At 37.9% G+C, this 22,965-nt stretch overlaps 1 protein-coding gene across 7 annotated transcripts in view; it reads left to right on the top strand.

Annotated features, from left to right (window-relative positions):
- DMD (dystrophin) overlaps positions 1 to 22,965 on the top strand; it is a 3,834,938-nt gene that overhangs the window by 1,276,397 nt on the left and 2,535,576 nt on the right. For all 7 annotated transcript variants that reach the window (XM_073550686.1, XM_073550687.1, XM_073550688.1 and 4 more), the window contains one exon: positions 15,343 to 15,518. In XM_073550686.1, coding sequence (XP_073406787.1) covers positions 15,343 to 15,518 — 176 coding nt within the window. The remainder of the gene's footprint in view (positions 1 to 15,342; positions 15,519 to 22,965) is intronic.

The following is a 22,965-nucleotide window of genomic DNA, read 5'->3' as shown; positions in this document are numbered from 1 at the left end:
ACGGGCCCGGACATGTACAGGCTTAAGCAGTGGGACACGTCTGGCACTGCAGGATCTGAGTCCATGGTGGCGTAGTGTGTTACTTATGGTAGGCCTTGTTACATTGGTCCCAGCTCTCTGCAGTTCATTCACTAGGTCCCCCCGCGTGGTTCTGGGATTTTTGCTCACCGTTCTTGTGATCATTCTGACCCCACGGGGTGGGATTTTGCTTGGAGCACCAGATCGGGGGAGATTATCAGTGGTCTTGTATGTCTTCCATTTTCTAATTATTGCTCCCACAGTTGATTTCTTCACTCCAAGCTGGTTGGCTATTGCAGATTCAGTCTTCCCAGCCTGGTGCAGGGCTACAATTTTGTTTCTGGTGTCCTTTGACAGCTCTTTGGTCTTCACCATAGTGGAGTTTGGAGTCAGACTATTTGAGGGTGTGCACAGGTGTCTTTTTATACTGATAACAAGTTTAAACAGGTGCCATTACTACAGGTAATGAGTGGAGGAAAGAGGAGACTCTTAAAGAAGAAGTTACAGGTCTGTGAGAGCCAGAAATCTTGATTGCTTGTTTCTGACCAAATACTTATTTTCCACCATAATATGCAAATAAAATGAAAAAAAAACAGACAATGTGACTTTCTGGATTTTTTTTTCTCAGTTTGTCTCCCATAGTTGATGTCTACCTATGATGTAAATTACAGATGCCTCTCATCTTTTTAAGTGGTGGAACTTGCACTATTGCTGACTGACTAAATACTTTTTTTCCCCACTGTATAGACATAATATAGAGGGTTCCCATTCAAGTTTTCCCTATATGAGCCAGAGCAGTAAGTTACTCTGTACTAGGGCTTTCAGCTCTGATTGATGGTCCTTCATCTCAGTAGACACCGTGCAATACTGCATTTCCCCAGCGTTTTATAGCAAAAATTACTATTTGCATGGGACACTAGGGCATGACCTAGGAAAATAAACCTATCACCCCATTAACCTGAAGGTGTTGCCTCTAATGAGATTACCCTTTTAATCAGCTTTTACTTAACTTTAAAGCCCCCGTTACACATTGCTATATCGCTAGCAATATCGCTGTAAAGTCACCGATTTTGTGACGTTGCAGCGATATTGCTAGCGACATCGCTGTGTCTGACACTTACCTCCGACCGGCTCCCCCGCTGGTTATCGCTGATCGCGCGAGAAGCTGCTGGACCATTCCTCGTTGTCCACTTCCTGTGGCGCTTCCTGCTGTGACGATGAGCGACGCGTGGAGCCTGGCGGGAGGACGCAGGATCGCCGCGTCTGACAGGTAAGTAGCGATCCCCGTCCCCTGCGATGTCGCTGGTGAGATCTGCCTGAGTGGCAGCTCACTAGCGACCACCTAGCGATTCACCAGCGACCCTGACCGCGTCATATCGCTGGTCGGGATCGCTGGTGAGTCGCTAGGTGTAACGGTACCCTAAATCTCGGGAAAGCAAGTTATTTAACTGGTGTGAGTTTGTCACACTGATTATCATTTTCTTTGGGGCATGCACAATTTCACACTACACCTCTACCCTGCTATTCCCAGGTTTCTCCCCTCTATCAATCCCTTTACTGGCTCCCCATTACCCACAGACTACAGTTCAAAACCCTAATCATGGCATGCAAAGCTATCCACAACCTATCTCCTCCATACATCTGTGACCTCGTCTCCCGATACTTACCTCCACGCAACCTCCAATACTCACAAGATCTTCTTGTCTACTCCCCTCTTATCTCCTCTTGCCACAATCACATACAAGACTTCTCTTGAGCATCCACCTACTCTGGAACTCTCTACCCCAATATATCAGACTCTCACCTACCATGGAAACCTTCAAAAGTAATGTGAAGACCTACCTCTACATACAAGCTTACAATTTGCCATAAACCTCATTCCACCAAACCGCTGCATGACCAGCTCTCCCCTCACTAACTGTATCCTCACCCATCCCTTGTAGATTGTGAGCCCTCCTGGGCAGGGTCCTCTCTCCACCTGTACTAGTCGGTCTCTTGTATTGTTTAAGATTACTGTACTCGTTTTTATTATGTACATTCCTTTTCACAATTAAAACACCATAGAATAAATGGCGCTATAATAATATCTGCATTCATACCTCTCAGCAGAGCTGCTGGCTAAGCTTTCAAATCACAGACAGGAATTTTCTGTCCAATGTGCTTTGAATGGACAATAGCAGGATGAAAGGTGCTAGAGGCCAGAAGTAGAGCAGAATTTTAACAAGTTAATTATGAAGTTTCTTCATTCCTGATAAGCTTTACAATATATTTTTCACAGTATATTGCTATTTCTCCTTGCAATTAGTAGTATACTGTATGTTGCCTTGGTATTAACAGAGTGATTACTTTGAATATATTGATTTTTTCCTAAGTACTGTTATTCAAACAATTTTTTCATTAATTATTTTTTCACAGCACAATTTATATAAGGAAAGACAGACGATACTTACATAATATTCAGATACTCACATTCTATGCAGTCACCAATATTACATTTAGAATATTTAAATTCACTAAATTCACTTCTGTACATGCATATATGCTCAAATAAATATAAAGCAATAGCTCTATTAGTCTATTAGTTCACTTCAAGGTAATTGTCCTAATGGTTCTTAAAAACACACTTTTTATGTTTTGAGAAACACATAAAAGCAAAGCAACTTAATAGTAGCTTGTGTGCTCCCACAAAATGGTCATAGTGGCTCGAAAAAAATCTCTATGCATTTTCCCGCAGCATTCCCTTGCTAAGGGGAAAGTAAATGTAGGATTTCTACATTCTTCTGTGGCTACTATATTTAATCAATAATTTGAAAGCATTACTCACATTCATTGCATATTTTCAAGGAATTTCTAAATAACTACTAAGCATGCTCCTTTATTTAGAAAATAGCAGTATTTTCCTGAGAGAAGGTTCAGCAGTTAGCTAAGACCTGAATTTTCATACTGATTCGATTCCAACATGTAAATCAAAATATGATACAAATCATACAATGTGTATAGAAGACCATTTGTGCATCAATACAAGCATCAGTAGATTTTTTTTCATTTACACATATAGTTGGAAACAAAATTATTCTACCCCTTTTGCAAATTAGGAATATTAGTAAAATTTCTAAATTTTCTGCTCTTAAATAAATTAATCAAACATGAAAGATTTAATTTCCTCTCCAAATTCAATTCAAAATTCAAGTGAAACAATTGTTTCAGTCTCAGAAGTATTCAGTCCATTCATGATTAGTGTATCTAGTACTTATTAGAGCATTGTTTGGCTGTTATGACCTGCTGTAAACCTGAAGCAAAACCAGACACTAGCTTCTGGTAGCATTCCTGAGGAATCAACTGCCAGTTCATGTGAGGAATGGCCAGAGCTCACTAATAATTTTGGTTTGGAGTGCTTTAATTGCCATCTTCAAATCCCATCACAAATTTTCTATGAGGTTCATGCCAGGTGACTGAGATGGTCACTTCAAAATCTTCCAAGACTTCTTTGGAAAGTTAGATCTAGTGCATTTTGAGGTATGATTTAACTTCTTTATAAAATGTATGAACTTTTCTCCTAAGATTTCCTGATACGTGATTGAATCCATTCTGCCCTTCATATTCTGCAGGTTACTGCCATGTTTCACTGTAGACAGGACATTAGTTTAAGCATCTGTATAATTCTTTCACTTCCAAACATACCACTTATCCATTGCCCAAAAAGTTCCAGATTTATTTTATTGGTGCACAGAGCAGAATCCCTAATCTTCTGTTGTTTATTTACTGTATATGGTTTTCAGTAAACTGTAGTCGACTTTTCTTGGGCTTTTGAGTCCATAGAGGTGTTTGTCTTGAAGTTTGGGCATGGAATCCTTAAGCATTTAGCATGTCTTAAGGCCCCGTCACACACAGCAATATCGCCAGCGAGATCGCTGATTTTGTGACGCCACAGCAATCTCGCCAGTGACATTGCTGTGTGTGACATGGATCAGCGACTGGCCCCACTGTCGGGTATCGCTGATCATGCAGGATCGTCCTGGGCCATTTTTTGATCATTGACCTCCCGCTGGCCAGCACGCATCGCGTGTGGCAGCGGGAGAGCAACGATCAGCGACGCTGCATGCTGGTTTCCAATGTAAACAGCAGGTAACCAAGAGCCGCGCGGCTCCTAGATACCCGCTGTTTACATTGGAAACCAGCTTGCTCGCTGGTCCTGATCGCTGGAGGGGCTGTCTATGTGACAGCTCACCAGCGATCAGCCTAACGATGTCCCAGCAATCCCATCCATGTTGGATTGTTGGTGGGATCGCTGGGATATCGTTATGTGTAACGGGGCCTTTACTGTGAAAAACGGAAATCTTACTGTCTGCTATGACCCAATCTTGCTTCAGATCTTTTAAATTCACTCAAGAATTTTTACTACTTGCCCTTTCAAGAATCTGCTGCAGTCGATGATAGCTTCCTCTTTCTACCATGACCTGGTAGTGTAGCCGGTGTTCCGTTAACTTCGAACTTTCAAATTATATTTTAAACTGTATTTCTATCATCATTCATTGCCTTTTTCTAATTTTTTTTCCTTTTTGTTGTTATAGCTGGCAATGATCTCTTGTCCTATCTTGTTTGACTACTCTTTGGACAATGCAATAATGAGTGAATTGGAAGGCCTTACCTAAGAGGAACAAGTTAGGAAATGATCAAAGTCAAATTATAAAGTTCGGAGTCTGTACCTGAAACCTAGCGTCCAATGCAGGGACCCTGAACTTAAACTTTTCCCAGAAGTCCATGTTACTGTTTGGGTTTGGAAGCCTGAACAAAGCTAGCTGAAAGCAAGCAAGTTTGGGCAGATAAGTACAAGACAGGTAGACTGATTGACTGGTAATGTGGACCTGACAACTAGCAAGCATGATAAGGGCTAGCTAACCACATTGCTCAGGCATCTAAGGAGGTTCCTTAAGTAGGTGTCCCCAGTAATTGTATGGGGACACTTTAGGAAGGTGCACATGGCTCCTTTAAGAAAGAGGGAGTGCACTTTCTAAGTACAGTGCCCGGGGACTCTGCACAGTGTCCAACATGAAGGAGCAAGGAAGTGTGAGATGGGGACTGCGGCGGTGCACAAGTGGCATTGGAACTACAATTAACATGAAAATGAAAAAAGGAGAGTAAGATCTTGCTTGAGCATAATATAAACTTTATTGTCAGAAAGTGTTTCATCAGTGGAGGAAACATAATCTTTTTTCATTCATAACCACTACTGATCCTCCCTTGTCAGTCATTTTTATAATGATGACTGAACGAAAATGCAATTTTTTTTCTTAGAGCATGCTGTTCACATTTTGATTGATAATTTCTAATGGGAGACGAGTTGTAATTGTTCAGAAGATTTTTTATTTTTTTTTATACATTATCTACATTGTCCTGTGATCAGTCCATAGCATCAAATCAGTCCATAGCATCAGTATGTGTCTGAACTTGATAAAATTATGGATTTTTTGTATTAAAAGAAGAAATCATTTTGTTTTTCTGTGAAGGTTTTTCATGTGTATTCAGATCCATGAGATGGAGGAGGCTGCTTTGCTCAATAATTCATTTATTTATTTTACTCATTTATATTGCGCCATTAATTCCACAGTGCTTTACAAACATTATTATAACATTAATACATGGACAATACTCATGATCCTGGGAGTCTTCTTTGTCTGAAAAAAAATTTTGTTGATGTCCTTAATGGTAGAAAATACATCCAATTTAGAATTGGTAAGTAAAAAGTTCACACCATGTGGGATAATTTCGCTTCAGCACTGGAAAGCGGTATGGAAAAGATGTTAATGACATCTAATTTTGAATTTTGTTGTGACTCCTCAAATGGCTCCGGAAGAAGGTTATGTTTGTGGTGATTTCAACTGCCTCTTCTTCCCTGTTTTTTGAAAATGTATTGCTTTTCTGATGTTTCTTGTAATAGCTCAAGTTTAGATTTATTAGGTGACTGATAATTCTTCATGGTATCATTGGAGAAATAAGTTGAGATATCATAGGAATCCACATCAGAAGAAGAAAATATAACTTGTTTTTTTTGTGGGATGGAATATTTGGAATGAGTGTGTTTCTTCAAGATGAATTTAGGTGGTCGTTCCTAATGGACTAACTCATAGACCTGATTTTTCTGGTATTCGAAAGAATTTCAATTATGTTTATTCATTTTAAGGGCAATAATGGAATCTTCCAAACCATGAATTTTGAATTTAAGATCTGCTTCAAATTTTCATAATCATTAGAAGTCATGATGGACTTGTCTGATTGTATGCTAGTGAGCTCTGAGTTAACAAATAATTGCATTGGGTATATACAGCAAATTGATAAACTGGCATTCCATTCAGTGACAAATTGGTCACTACAAACTGTGGTTGGGATCTTTTTAATATGAAGATCTCTAGGTATCATGTTTTTCTGAAAATAGCTATCTAGATTAGTCTGATCCCATCAAATGTGACATTCATTAAAAGACAGTTTTTCCACTTCATGGATGATATCCAATAGATTTGGAGGAGTATCTATAATTTTAAAAACATATTGAAACACCTGTGCTGTACGCGAGTAAATCAATGTTTCCTTATGTGGCTTCAGGCAGGACAAAACAAACACACCTGCAAACAATTTTGCGCAACAAAAATTCAAACAAAAAAAAGCCAAAATAAGGGGAGCACAAAAAGCAGACACTGTGTGGTGGGGATTGGAAAGAAAAGGCAGCTCACACTTGGAGGAAACTTCCAATGAGTTTCATAAGCAAAGCACCTGATCACATCTCTGCCAGACATAGAAGTAGTATGCACAAGAATATAAAGATCCAGTTTTGGACATAAAAATTTAAAGTCTTTATTTGATCATTAAAATATTAGTGGCACTGTTGTGACGCTCCAGCAAAAGCGAAAATCATTCTGGGAAAACAACTTGTGGACAGATGAGACCAAGATAGTTCTTTTTGGTAAAGCACATAATTCTACTGTTTACTGAAAATGAAATGAGGCCTGTAAAGGAAAGAATATAGCACCTACAGTCAAATATAGCGGAGGTTTAAAGATGTTTTGGAGTTGTTTTGCTGCTTATGGCACTGGTTGCCTTGACTGTGTGCAAGGCGTCATGAAATCTGAAGATTTCCAAAGAATTTTGGGTTGCAATCTAGTCCCCAGTGTCAGAAATCTGGGTTTGTGTCCTTGGTCATTGGTCTTCCAGCAGGACAATTATCCGAAATATATTTAAAAAAAAAGCACCCAGAAATGAATGGAAACAAAGTGCTGGAGTTTTCTGAAGTGGCCAGCAATGAGTCTGAATCTAAGTACCATTAAACATCTATGGAGAGATCTTAACATTGCTTTTAGAAGAAGGCACCCTTGCAGTTTGCAAAAGAAGAGTGATCCAAAATTCCAGTTGAGAGGTGTAAAAAGTTTGTTGATGGTTATAGGAAGTGATTGATTGCAGTTAGTTTTTCCAAAGGGTGTGCAGTCAAAGTCAAATAGGGTGCCAACAATTTTGCCTATCCCATTTTTGGTGTTTTGTGTGAAATTATGTTCAATTTGCCAAAGGATAAGGAAATAAACGTGTATAACAAGGCGTGTAATTGCAATAATTTTCTGGGTAACATACTTCATTTTCTGGAACAACTTCAAGGGGGCCAACACTTTCGGTCATGATTGCATCTCATGCAAATTAGCCTTTTGCTATGATGGCAGCCATCAATGCAGTTGTCTAATCACACACTCTTGCTTTACCAAACCTACTAGCTGTACATTTCTGATGTTGGAAGAGAATAGGATGTTACTCTTGCACTCCAGCCACATAGAATGATATCAACTTTATAATGTCATGGTAAATGCTCTTGTATAGACAACGGTAGTAGGAACACTGTAAAATGGAGTTCAAATTAATATTTCCTAAAGAAATCTATTACATGTGATGTTGGTTGGATAAGGTTATGTGCACATGTTACAGTAAGTATTTCTATAGACATTTTTGCAGCAAATACGGAAGAGTTCACAGGAAAAACGCAGCATGAAATAAACCCTTTTTTAATGCATTTTTTACATGTTTTTTGCATGCGATTTTGATGTTTTTTTATTCCCCCATTTATTAGAACATCAAAGACAATGAAAAAAATTCTGGAATGGTTGATATGCTGGAAGGAAAAAATAAGCAAAGTGTGCATGAGACTTCAAGAATTCAATTTTTGTGACAAAACTGTGCAGATAGATCATGACAAAAACACAGCAAATACTTAATATGTGCATACATACTAAATATTATTATACAGCACTGTCAGCAGAAATCTGAAACATAAATGTAACTCATATAGCTAGTTGATGAATCAGCTACAGTGCATATACAACGTAAATGATAATAAACGATTGATATATATATATATAGTGGTACAGTGACCGCTGTGTCCGCTAGGGGGCGCTGTATGGGTGTCCCAGGACAGCCGTATAAGCATTTCCTTTGTCCTGATAGGTGTAGGATACTGAAAGATCATAATGATCAGCAGAGGTACTGCTGAGTAGTACGTTCCTTTACAATGTGTCAGGGAAGCCTGTGGGTGGCTGTGTGCAATAGGACCTTGGATGAGGTCATAGCCATGCGATCACCTGTGGGTGTAGTTATGGACCATATAAGGTACCTGAGGTCTGGTCACAGGTGGTGAATGCAGAGACCCGATTGGTCCATTTGGAAGGTCTTGTGTGGCTTCCTGCTTGACAGCACGTCTGGACACTGTGACTAATGGCGAAGTGTGCCTGACAGTTCCCAAGGAGAGGGAATGAACATTAGCAGTGTAAAGCAGCATGCAAGGTAACCCAGAGACGGGACTGCTACTGAGAGACTGTATAGCCGGTTGGCTAGATGAAGTACAGCCTGTGTGACTAGGAGGGCTAAAGGGGAGCAGAGCTCCAGTGTGAAGATACCCTGCTGTCTGCTATAAGACTGTTGCATATCTTGATTGGTTTATGATAATGAATAAACCTCATGGACTGTGAAATTGCTTTATGGAAACCTGTGCCGGACGTGATTATTCGCTGCCATGCGAGTGTCCCCCAACCTTGAATGACAGCGCTACCTCACTATATATATATCTATATATAGATATATATAAAATATGAAACAACAGCACAGGAAAAAATAGAGTGCAAAGCCTCCCAGGCACGTACCAGTCCTTGTACATAGAAATCAAAAAAGATGGAGGCAGCACACCATATGAAATTTTAGAAAGAAGTGTTATTTAATAGCCCATATGGTGACGTTTCGGTCTTGAGTGCAGAAGAGAAAGGTCTGCACTCAAGACCGAAATGTCACCATATGGGCTATTAAATAACACTTCTTTGTGATATATATATATATATATATATATATATATATATATATATATATACACATTGGGTACAGAAAGTATTCAGACCCCTTTAAATTATTCACCCCCATTTTCCCCAAAAAATTTTTGGGGAAAAAGTACATCTTGCAGTCCTGAAAATATGGCACTTTGACACAAAAAGTATAAAAATAATGACCAATTAAAACGCTATGCTGTGAGAAAGGATTTGGCAGTTTGCTGATCTTCAATATTGCAGCTTCTGAAATCCCTAAGGAATATGATGAATTTGTAGTGAGTTGCACATTTCTGTTAAATGAATTGGTAGCCAAGTCATTCATAACAGGTCCCAACTATTTTGTCAGTTCTACACTATGGGTAATAAGAGGTCATGAAAAAAGGTAGTGCTCATTTTGATATTTTTATGTTTTTTTAGAGTAAATGGCCATAATTTATCTTATGAACATTCTGTAGAATTCATACTTTATAAATGCTTATAATTTTTTGTGCTTAAACAAAGTTATAACTGCAGAAAACAGTAAAGACATATTGAGTCTGTGCACAATATTACTCCTTGTTACTTATATATCCAAAATTCAATTGACCTATTAATTTTATATTTCTCAGAACACCCATGTGGACAGTTCCCATTTTAAAAGAAGAAAACAAACTGATTGCTCTGTCTAACAACAAAAAAATCCAATATGGTATTACAGTTGTGGCCAAAAGTATTGACACCCCTGCAATTCTGTCAGATAATACTCAGTTTCTTCCTGAAAATGATTGCAAACACAAATTCTTTGGTATTATTATCTTCATTTAATTTGTCTTAAATGAAAAAACACAAAAAGAATTGTCCTAAAGCCAAATTGGATATAATTCCACACCAAACATAAAAAAGAGGGTGGACAAAAGTATTGGCACTGTTCGAAAAATCATGTGATGCTTCTCTAATTTATGTAATTAACAGCACCTGTAACTTACCTGTGGCACCTAACAGGTGTTGGCAATAACTAAATCACACTTGCAGCCAGTTGACATGGATTAAAGTTGACTCAACCTCTGTCCTGTGTCCTTGTGTGTACCACATTGAGCATGGAGAAAAGAAAGAAGACCAAAGAACTGTCTGAGGACTTGAGAAACCAAATTGTGAGGAAGCATGAGCAATCTCAAGGCTACAAGTCCATCTCCAAAGACCTGAATGTTCCTGTGTCTACCGTGCGCAGTGTCATCAAGAAGTTTAAAGCCCATGGCAGTGTGGCTAACCTCCCTAGATGTGGACAAACAAGAAAAATTGACAAGAGATTTCAACGCAAGATTGTGCGGATGTTGGATAAAGAACCTCGACTAACATTCAAACAAGTTCAAGCTGCCCTGCAGTCCGAGGGTGCAACAGTGTCAACCCGTACTATCCGTCGGCGTCTGCATGAAAAGGGACTGTATGGTAGGAGACCCAGGAAGACCCCACTTCTTACCCTGAGACTTAAAAAAGCCAGGCTGGAGTTTGCCAAAACTTATCTGAAAATGCCTAAAACGTTTTGGAAGAATGTTCTCTGGTCAGATAAGACAAAAGTAGAGCTTTTTGGGCAAAGGCATCAACATAGAGTTTACAGGAGAAAAAAAGAGGCATTCAAAGAAAAGAACACGGTCCCTACATTCAAACATGGCGGAGGTTCCCTGATGTTTCAGGATTGCTTTGCTGCCTCTTGCACTGGACTGCTTGACCGTGTGCATGGCATTATGAAGTCTGAAGACTACCAACAAATTTTACAGCATAATGTAGGGCCCAATGTGAGAAAGCTTGGTCTCCCTCAGAGGTCATGGGTCTTCCAGCAGGACAATGACCCAAAACACACTTCAAAAAGCACTAGAAAATGGTTTGAGAGAAAGCACTGGAGACTTCTAAGGTGGCCAGCAATGAGTCCAGACCTGAATCCCATTGAACACCTGTGGAGAGATCTAAAAATAGCAGTTTGGAGAAGGCACCCTTCAAATATCAGGGACCAGGAGCAGTTTGCCAAAGAAGAATGGTCTGAAATTCCAGCAAAGCATTGTAAGAAACTCATTGATGGTTACCGGAAGCGGATGGTCGCAGTTATTTTGGCTAAAGGTTGTGCAACCAAGTATTAGGCTGAGGGTGCCAATACTTTTGTCTGGCCCATTTTTGGAGTTTTGTGTGAAATGATTAATGTTTTGCTTTTTGCTTCATTCTCTTTTGTGTTTTTTCCTTTAAGACAAATTAAATGAAGATAATAATACCAAAGAATTTGTGTTTGCAATCATTTTCAGGAAGAAACTGAGTATTATCTGACAGAATTGCAGGGGTGTCAATACTTTTGGCCACAACTGTAGTTGCACCACTACTATTGTGAATTGAGAAAACAAATGAGTCATTTATATACAAGTACCCTTCTATTTGAGTCAACTCTCGTCTGTGATTAAATGATCTGCATAAAAATTGTCTGTGGCCACTTTCACTTGGAAGTATTATAATCAGTATTTTCTATCAGAATCAGGAATATGGGGGGTTTTCATTGGAAGATGAAAGCATTTCTGCTTTATTGCTGGGTATATGTGATGTACTGTGTACGATTCATATAGCGTCTTGTGCTTGGGTGCGAGGAAAAACACAGGAGACGCAGGTGTGATTAGGAAGGACTTGTATTACTTCATACAAGCAAGAAAAAGGGTTCACATAGTTTGCAAATACAGAGGCAGGAGACACAGCAGACCAGAGTAAACTTTAAGCACAGCAGAACTTCCACAACAAGTTCATAGTCTCTCTCTGTTACTTCACTTGCAACTGTGGATTTATCAGGCAGCAGGTTTCCAGTGTCCACAAGTGTTCAAAAGTTCATCAGCAGGAGATGGCTGGAGTACCAAGTCCAAGACTTCCAGGAGCCAGGTCACAGGCTAACTGCAGACTTGATTCTGAAGCACTGATTGCTCAGCTGAGGCTGCTTAAAGCCCCCATTACACACTGCGATATCGCTAGCAATATCGCTGTAAAGTCACCGACTTTGTGACGTAGCAGCAATATTGCTAGTGATATCGCTACATGTGATACTTACCTCCGACCGGCTCCCCCGCTGGTTATCGCTGGTCGCGCGAGAAGGTCCTGGATCATTTCTCGTCGTCAGCTTCCTGCGGCGCTTCCTGCTGTGACGACGAGCGACGCGTGGACGCGGGCGGGAGGACGTCAGGATCGCCACGTCTGACAGGTAAGTAGTGACCCCCGACCCCTGCGATGTCGCTGGTGAGATCTGCCTGTGTGGCAGATCACTAGCGACCACTTAGCGATGCACCAGCGATCCATATCGTTCTCGGGATTGCTGGTGCATCGCTATGTGTAACGGTACCCTAAGAGGCAAGAGGGAGAGAATCAGGGTGGGAACATGAAAGCTGGAAACTCCATAGTAACTGAAGGCAAGATAGCTGCAGCAGGACAGAAAGCAAAATGGCCGACGGAAAAAACTGAATTTAAAAAAAACATGTAAAAGAAGACTTAGAACCTTACAGTATATGAGCACATTTTTAAACAGTTACATTTATTTTCACCAATTGAATTTTTATTACAGTTTATAATGTATCTTCACATAAGAAGTTCCTAATTCACCTATAATTATTTTTTGAGATTTGTGGTCCATCTGCCTGAATTTATGATTATAATATGCAAACTATACAAATATAGTTATTTATTTTCATATAATCCTATACAGACTTAATGCTATTGAGATTATTACTCTGTGTAGGCCATATCTTCAATTCTAAGAATTTGTGTCCTTCTTTATGCTGAAGATAATGCTGAAAATAAGTCTTAATGGCGTTGGCTGCATGTTTGTTCTGCTGCAAAATACATTTGGAGCCAATCAGATGACGCTTTGATGTAATTGAATGTTGGACAAATTTAATTCAGTATTTCTCAGTATTATAACACCGTTAACCTAGAACGAATGTCCAACTCCATTTGCTGATATGCAGTTCCAAACTTGCAAGGAACCTCCACCATGCTACACTGTTGCCTCCAGACACTCATTATTGTACCACTAATCAGCCCTTCAGTGAACAAATTGCTTTCTGTTACAGACAAATATTTCACATTTTTGACACTCCAGAGCACTTACTGACGTGTTTCTGAATCCCAGTTCCTGTGTCCACATGTATCGTTTTGTCACTTGTCCTTGTTTCCACATTAAAGTTCAGACCAAACTTGCCAGTTCTGAGTTGATAGCACTGCTGGACAAGCTTGATGTGTCATTTATCTTCTACAGTAAATTTTATTGGCATACCCTACCCCTCCACATCTTTTTTCCTGCAATCCATTCCATAAAACAGCCTCTTCCTTCCCCTTTCATGCTTGAATCTCCCAGCCTGTTCACTATAGGTCTCTTCTTTCTGCCATCATAGTCCAAGCCTCTATAATCTAGGCAGAGATTTCTGACATCAATGAGACTTCAAATGCAACAGTGATTCACATCCATGACTTAACTTGGAGGCCTCTAAAGTCCTGTCATGGCTGGAAGTCATGGTCTAGCGTGAACACCCTAGAGCTACAATGACAGAAAGAAGAGGCCATTTCTTGGTGTCATTAAAGCAGTACTCCATGGAGATAAAAAAAATTCAATGCAGTCTATATGGCATGGCATTCCATTCCAGCATGATGCCGTGAAGCCTTGTCCATCCTTGCAGATACTGGCCTGTTGCCGTAGTCTGATAGGACGGAATCAAGCTGCATTGATTATCCTACCTGCTGCCTTTTTCTGTATTCCTGTACCCTACCTGCTGCCTTTCTCTGTATTCCTGTTTTCTCACAATCAGTGTATCAACTATACAGTGGTGAAGAGGTACACTGAGCACTTTACCATCAGTGTTTGTTTTTTATTCAGATACTGCTTTTTATTTTTGGGGTGGTGGTGTAATATTCAGAGCGCTATTGCTATACATTTTTCCACTGGGTTTCTACTCCTATTAGGTATCTAATTCAGGCCAACTACCAATCTCCATTACAGATTACCGCAACAAACTAATACTTGAATTTTTACTTTTGGCGTACTCCCTGGATTTTATCACACAGAATCCTAAGTTTGTCTGCAGCTTTATGTTTTTTCCTGTTTTTCTTATATTAGTGAGGGTGCTAGTGTTACTGCCTGATATACAGTATTTACATTTCTATTTTCTTAAGCAATAAATTATACTCAGTAAAAAATAGTCATGAGCACTCTATGCATAAAAATGTTACCCTTCTTGGGGGTTTTGCTCTCTTGGCTTCTTTCAGGGCCCAATTGACATCTACAGAATATATTCAGGGGATGAAATATCAAAAATATTGAAATGGAACCAACCATCAGATTTTTAGCGACTAAACTATAGCTATGAAGTATGCAGCACCTCCAAGCATGTCCTCATGACAAAACCCATGTGTCAGACTATTACTTAAAGAATGCTTATATTGGCACATGCTATATATAAGTACAGCACTGTATGTGGAGCCATCTGTGTGGTGCTTTAGTGTGGTGGAGTCACAGAATCAAAGTAAGCAATGGCATTAAACATAACATCTTAGTTAATAGTTGTATATATGTGTTTTATGCACTTTTAAAATGCTTATTTTTGCTAAACCATCTTTGATATACATGTAAAGTGCAACAAAAATATTATTCTAGAAGTACCCAGAAGTAGAAATACAAGCCCTTCTTTTCATACTGTCATACCTGTATTAGAAGCACAACATATTACAGCTGTCAGCCCTTGAAAAATAGAAACTTAAGAGACTTTACAGGAAAAGCCATATTTTTTATTGTTTTAATGCTGTTTTGACATTACTGAAGCCAAACAAAACTATGTGTTTGTATGTTCACGTAAGTATTATTGCGCTCTGGAGGCCAGATTTTGATCATAGAAAATGCAGTTTCTCATTGTTTTCTATTGACACTCCAAACAGCCTTCTCTGAAGTTTTTCGAATATTGTGTGACCTCTGTCTCAATACTTTTCACAGATTTCACAGGCTGTCACCACCACTCAGACATCACTAACACAGACAACTGTAATGGAAACTGTAACTATGGTGACCACCAGGGAACAAATTCTTGTTAAGCATGGCAAAGATGAACTCCCACCGCCTCCCCCACAGAAGAAAAGACAGCTCCATGTGGAATCAGAACTTAGGAAGAGGTGAGAACACGATGGCAATGCACACCGGAGGGAAAAAAAACAAAAATAATTGGATAAGACAGAATGATGTGCTACATCTACACACAATGTATAGTGTATGGTAATAGTATAAATATTACCTGCAATGTAGATTATATTTAATTTCTGGATATTTATTATTATCTTTTATTTATATTATCACCAAAACATAAATTGTAGTACAATGACCTGCAATTAGTGGTCTTCTCCAGTCTCTCTCAGTGAGAGCGTGCGCTGGTTATATAGTAACAATAATTGGTTGTATAGTCCGTGTAGCGCATAAAGTATCAGGAAAGTGACATTGTATTTAAGTATGTGTCTGTAGTAGGTCTATATAATCCCCTAAAATTATGTATATTATTATAGGCTAAGGCTATTTCAAAAGAGACTGTAATCTTCTCAATGGTACAACAGAAAAAAAAACCTTTACATAACACACCTTAATGTAAATATTTTAACACCACATCATTTGCAGATCAAAAAAAACCTGTGCTGATATCTTAAAGGGAATCTCTCAGCAGGTTTTTGCTAACTCATCTGAGAGCAACATAATGTAGGAACATCTTGATTCCAATGATGCATCACTTAGTTTTCTCGGTGCAGCAGTTGTGACACAATCAGCGATCTTAAATGTAAAATGCAGCAGAGCTGAGAAAGCAAATTCTGCCCCACCAATCTCTGTATGTACAAAGTCTATTGACAGAAAGCTGCTTATCACAGGAGAGGGCAGAGTCAGATCAAGAGGCACACATCAGCTAGTCACAGCAATGATAATGTCATAGAAATAAATCATTCATAGTAAGTAAACATAAATGGCCATCAAAAGGTTAAATACATTTAAAAACCCTTATACTCACCTCTTTGGCCCAAGACATAGAAGTCTGTGTATTTGTGAGCTTGGCACTCATGCTCTAGATTGAATAAATCAAGATGTTTTGAAAATTTGGTACCCATTTTTTTCATAATTTTCATATAATTAACACGTCAGACAATCCTGTGATTTTCATTAATTCACGACGTTTTGCTATTAGTGTTGCAATTTCAATTTTGTGTATAGCATTAGCATTCAGAGCTCCATTTTTCTGATACAGAGCTCCCTGCTGACTGCACACTTTGCTATTATTGAGTGCAGTGTATACCAGTATGCAGTATGCCATTACACTCCCTCTAGTGGAGGCAGAATTTAAACTTGTTAAGCTAAGGGGAAGGTTTGAAAAGACTTGTGTTTTATCATCAGCGTAAAATAACTGTTGCGTGTTGGAGCGAATTGCACCTAACTTATTGAAAGGTGTATGCACCACTTTTTAGCTTCAGCTTTTCAACTTTCACATTAACAAATCTGTTGAAATGCCTATCTCTTCAACACTTTTCAAAACTGGTGAGTGCCAAGAAAAGTCACAAATAATTGCACAAATATGTTGCTTGCCATGATTTGCGACTTTTAACGCAGGAGTAGGAATAAAGGTATTAATACATTTCCCCAGTGTCCATGAAGGAGCTTTGAAGCTCTTTTAATTAAACAACAAAAAAGGAAATGGTATTCCAAGGTGGTCCCTATATGAGTAACACAAGAAGAAGAAGAATCATGTGCCAATTTCTCCAACACAATTTATTTCTCTCATGGAATATGATGTGCCACATTGAAGCTCACCAAGCCTTACCTGTCAGTCAGAATGTGATGGCAATATTTATTTTTATTTTTTTCAGTAAATGAACATTTGCTATTGATTTATATTGATGTGTACTATTATACATTTTCATTACATCTAGCTTCTTAAAGGGAACTTGTCACATTTTACATGCTTTCAAACCTGTGGACAGCATGGTATAGACAGGAAGACGTTGAGCAGAATGATACACAATTTTTTTGGAAAAGATTCAATGTAACTTGAATTTTGAACTTCCTTGTTGTTGATATGCACATGAGTCCAGAGGGCAATGCTAGTCAGTGACTGACAGCTATCTCTGCATGCACAGTCATACAGAGAAGACTGCCAATCAATGAGTAGGATCGCCCACTGGACTTAAATAGATACAAAGCTAAAAGAGTTCAATGAACAAAATGTACATTTGGTTGAAACTTTTTCACAAAAATGTATAACAATCTGATCAGCTCTTCCTGCTCTACAACCCAGTAGCTGCAATTCAGGTACAGTGGTTAACATAACAAGTGCTGTTTCACCCCTTACCAAAATCCACAGTACATAAAAGGCACAAGTCTGTAGCAGGTGTATGGAATAAGCTGATGGAGTAAGCTCACTCCATACTCAGCAGATAATGGTGCCTGTGACAGCTAGGACTTGCCACTAACAGCCGTGGGTTAAATACAATTGTTAATTTCTAACAGCGGCACTATTTGAGTGCCAGCATGGATGAGTGTCATACTATGTGCCCCTTGATGCTCCCATGATGCAATTGCAAGGCGCCAATGGATTTCTATGACAGTCAGGGGTCTGTTGACCTCTGTGCTTGTCATTATGGAGCTACCTTGAAACCCAGTCTGTGGTCGGGCTTCAAAGAAGGCCATGGTTTTTACTATATTCAATAAAGTGGTATTGCTGTATTATATATAGTGCAAGCAGTCAGATGATTGCAGTTTCAACTATCCTTAAGGGATTATTAAATACAGTGACAAGTAAAAAAAATTAAAAAAATATGAAATAAATGAAAAAACATAAACATTCAAATCACCACCTTTTCCCCCATTAAAAATAAAGATTAAAAAATCTGTGTGGTATTACTGAGTCCAGAAAGGTCTGATCTATCAAAATATAAATATAATTAACCTTAATTGGATAATTGGTAAACACCATAAACAGAAAAATATAAAACCTCAAACTTGCATTTTTTTTGCAGCAATGCCACAAAAAAATGCCGTATCAACCACTTAATATCTCATATGTGCCAAAATGATTTCAATAAAAATAAGTGCTTACAATGCTCCATTGACTGAAAGTGAAAGTGTTACGGATCTCATAAAATGATGATACAATCAAGTTTTTTTGCGTTCTGATTTTTTTTACCATTAAAATAATGAAAAAACCTGGTGCATTTTGCATCAACTAAATAGTACTGATACGGAGAAACATATTGGCAGGTCATTCTTACTGCACAATTCCCAAAATACAATGTTATATAGCATTTTTTTCACAATCTCATTGGACTTGGAATTTTTTTCCCATTTTCTAGTGGTAAAATAAATTGTTTCCTTCAAAAGTACCACTTGTCCCACAAAAAACATGCCCTCATACATCTTTGTTGACAGAAAAATAAAAAAAAAAGTTATGGCGCTTTGACGTTGGGAAGGATAAGACAAAAAAATGGAAATTGATAAAAAAAAAGTTTAAAGGCAGTGTACAAATTGAAAAGTTCTGAATTTGATGCCAACTCTAGGGGAATCCAGTGCTTGCATAGTGAAGTAAGGGTTACCAGCTTGGCTTCATCCGCATACCGCATGTGTGCTGGAGCTGTAATGGCGTTTCCATGCCCGAAGGATATCAATCAACACATAAAGGCGATACCTGAGGGGAATATATATTTATGACTCATTACAGGTCATTTGCATGCTGCAGAATTATTTACATTTACATTTGGAGGGGATAACATAGAAACACAAAATTGATATAGTAACATATTTTAGAAACAATAAATTTGCATTGTACATTAAGCCATATAGTCAGTTTTGTAGCACAAAAGGACCTTGCAGGTTCCTTTTAAAAATATTGTTTTTAAAAAATATTGATGATATGAATTTTCTTTACAAGTGCAGTTTATTGAAAGACCAGATTTTCATTTCCTGTACTTCTGCACGTATTAGCAGTGCTTAGAAAATGAATGAAAAGTGTAAAACATTAAGCAGCTTATAGAACATTCTTAAAGCAATATCAGATGGTGACATTTTTACAGATCTCTTAGCATACAGGACATGTATTAAGTGCTTACTGGACCCTGTAGCAAAATTGATCTTTTCTCTCTCATTTCAGCTGTGCAATATTTTTTAACCAATTTTTACAAATATAAGAAAATACTATAATCTTAATGTGTGGGGATGTATGCTAACCGTACTTGTTGATTATTAGTAAAGTTATTAGAAGTACCTTGGGTGAAATTGTGCAATAATATTAATAATAATTATAACACTATTAGAGGCACACTTGGTGTCTAAGGGGAAAATAGAAAAAAAAATCAAGATGAAAATAGAAACAGAATACATCTAGTGAAAGTGCAGTTTTTTTGTGCAATATTCTTCAAAATGGCGAATATGGTTTATGAATTTTGGGCACAAACAAAAATTGTTTTTATTTTTTCATCGTAACTTCTTTTGCAAAATGGTACAAAAATTGCACAAGAATATCTAGTGTACATAACATCAATCCATCAATCTAGGACTGGAGCTTCTTTGCGACAAATTTTGCAATTTGTTGAAAAGTTGCAAATGATAATCCAGGTAAAAACATCTAGAAATCCTAAATTCCACTCATAATACCAAACAATAAAAAAGGCCAACACATATAAAATAAACTTTAAAAATCAGAAATGTAAACAAAAACAAAAAGCAAAAATAGGTGTAAAACACTAAAAACTCAACAAAATTCAGGTACGAATACAATAATGAATCATGCCCAATATCTGTAAATAAAAAAGTGTCTTATTAGCATACATTCCTATATTTATTTTGTGCAGGAAAGGTACTAACAATTTGCATTTCATAATCTTTATGTGCGAAAGTTACCAAAAGTAATACAAAGAGGAAAAGAAAAAGTTAAAATAAAAGTATAAATCCTTAGCAATATAATATATCAATTAATATAATATAAACAAATTCCCATGTTCGGGAAAATGAAAATATTAATACTAATACAAATGTAAAGATTGCTAGGAAAAAAAAGTAAAGATATATTTAAAAAATGTAAAGGTAATTTATTTGAAAATGTCTTCTCCTATAGTTTTCTACTAGCTATAAATAATTAATTACCATTACTTATCTTCCCCGATCTAGGGATTGCCTCTAGATCACATCTGGGCACACATTTATCCCTCTAGCTGTTCCAGTACAGCCTGCAGACCAAGATAACCGAGGGGCTGAAAGCAAGGTCGCACCATTCCCTCCCCTGCCCACCTGTGAAACAGTTGATGCGATTATATAATTTCATTGTGTCAGTTGTGCACTGCGGAGAGTCAGTGCATTGGATGTAGGAACAGAGTGCCGGGGTAATGGGGTGTTCTCTTTTTTGCATGTGTATGGGATTTTTGGCTGGATATGAGGAGGCTATGAGGGTCTCATGTTGGACATGGGGAGGCTATGGGGGTCTTATGTTGGCCATTTGTCGGCAGACGGAAGTATGAAGTGCTCTAAAATTCCCTGGTAGATGGATGCACTGACTTTGGTTTTGATAAAACACAGTGTTATAAAGTATTCCAATTTACTGAGATAATGACTTTTGGGTTTTCATTGGCTATAAGCCATAATCATCAACATTAACAGAAATAAACACTTGAAATACATCACTCTGTTTGTAGTGACTCTATATAATATATAAGCTTCACTTTTTGTATTGAAGAATTGAAATAAATTAACTTTTTGATAATATTCTAATTTTGTGAGAAGCACATATATAAATATATATTGTGACAAAGTCACTGGTAAAGTGCTTTTGGGGAGATTTATTTCACTATGCTTAATGGCGTCAGTGATATAAAACTCAAACTTTTTCCTCCAGCACATTAAGTGTTGTGAGTGTTAAGCTAAGTCTAAGTTGCATAATGGGCTGGCTTTTATGTGGACATCCATAGAGTGGGTGGGAGGGTGTTCACCTTATCTCCACCTGCAGAGCCACCGTCACCATGTCCTGACAGGACCTGTGTGATATCACAATCATGTGATCAGTCACATGATGGTGGAGTCACATGGTCTGGGGCTTAAGAAGCTAGTTTCCAAAGGCAGCAGTGTTCAGTTTGCCTGGAGAGGAAGCACTCCTTGAACATATCTGTGCCCATGTTGTTGGTTGAAAGACCTAAACCGCAGACGTAACTAACTATGAGCGGGCTGTGTTTTGTTTTGTTCAGCTGTTTTGCCCAGAGGACCATGTTTATTGTTCCCAGCTTGGTTTACGCTGCCTTTAATAAACCAAGCACGCTCATAAAGAGACAGTGTTCCACTTCTACCTCTGTGTCCAGCCAAGTGAGTGATCTACCACAACATATATATATACCGTGTGTGTATATATATATACACACACGGTATATATATATATTTTTTTTTTTAACGATAAATGTATTTTTTTTAATAATTTTTGGCATATAAAAACATAAATTTTGTAATCTTCAGTTTTCACTCAACTATGGCATGTGATGATGTTGGGGCCCATAGAAGTAGTATTGTCTTGTCCCTTTACTGTTAGCATTATTTTTGCTTTTTAAAGATGGAGTAATATTGTAAAATACAAGCAAATGACAAAAATTATAATTATGAGGGAACAAAGATAGTCCAGCACCAGCAACAAAGGTTTTATACGAAATCTCACTGATAAACATAAGATGACAACCTTATCCAGGTGTTGAACTATGATCCAGGGCATGTTATGGGGTTGACATTTATGCTAAACACAGCATTGAGTGATCAATTATGACAAGCCATTGTATCAGAGAAGCACAAAGCTCATCTTTGAATCAAATAGAGTAACATTTTAATATGGTTTGACAGCACACTGTTAGTTTGGTTTCAACAAATGACAGTTGAAAATAATTCTTGTTTACTAGGAAAATGCATTGGACTTTTGTTCCGATATTCCATAAAGAATGTAACCCTGCCAGGAACATAATACATACACTTACATACTAAAAGCAAAGGTTAAATGACTCAATGGTAAGGTTGAGCAGAGCATTCACTCCCAACTTGGATTTGATTTTTGCAAAGTAAATAGCTGTACTTAATTTAGTCTATTGTTAGTTGATTGCATAAAATCAATAGTAGCAATTCTATGCTCCTTGGCTTGTGCTGGCCAACATCACAATAAGTTACTGGAAGACATTTAATAAATATTAAAATCAAGAGTGGAATAGAATAATGATGATGAGGTGTTCATGTGGTTTGAAAGTCAATGTATAAACTAATAGAATTATTTGTAGTCATAAATAAGATTTAGATATAATCAAACAAAAATATAATGCAATCAATGCAGCTCTATATTGTAGAAGAAATTAATTTAAAAAATTGAACGCTCAAAACACTATTTTCCAATACAAAACAGATACCTTGGGAAATCTCAAATTAGTGTAGCATGGCTTCTCATAACTTTCACTTTTGCCGTAATGCACATGTGTTGTCAAGTTGGCATCATCAACATCTGCTTTCTGTGTGGATTTTTTTTCCCTGTGATCGAAGAGGCTCAGATTTCTTTCATTAACATTGCTCATAGAGATAAGAACA

This window comes from Dendrobates tinctorius, unplaced genomic scaffold, assembly GCF_039654945.1.
Source record: "Dendrobates tinctorius isolate UK_male_01 unplaced genomic scaffold, ASM3965494v1 ptg000166l, whole genome shotgun sequence".
In the NCBI taxonomy this organism is placed as follows: Eukaryota; Metazoa; Chordata; class Amphibia; order Anura; family Dendrobatidae; genus Dendrobates; species Dendrobates tinctorius.
Note: the sequence above shows the minus strand (reverse complement) of the source record. Positions and strands in the feature narration are given on the sequence as shown.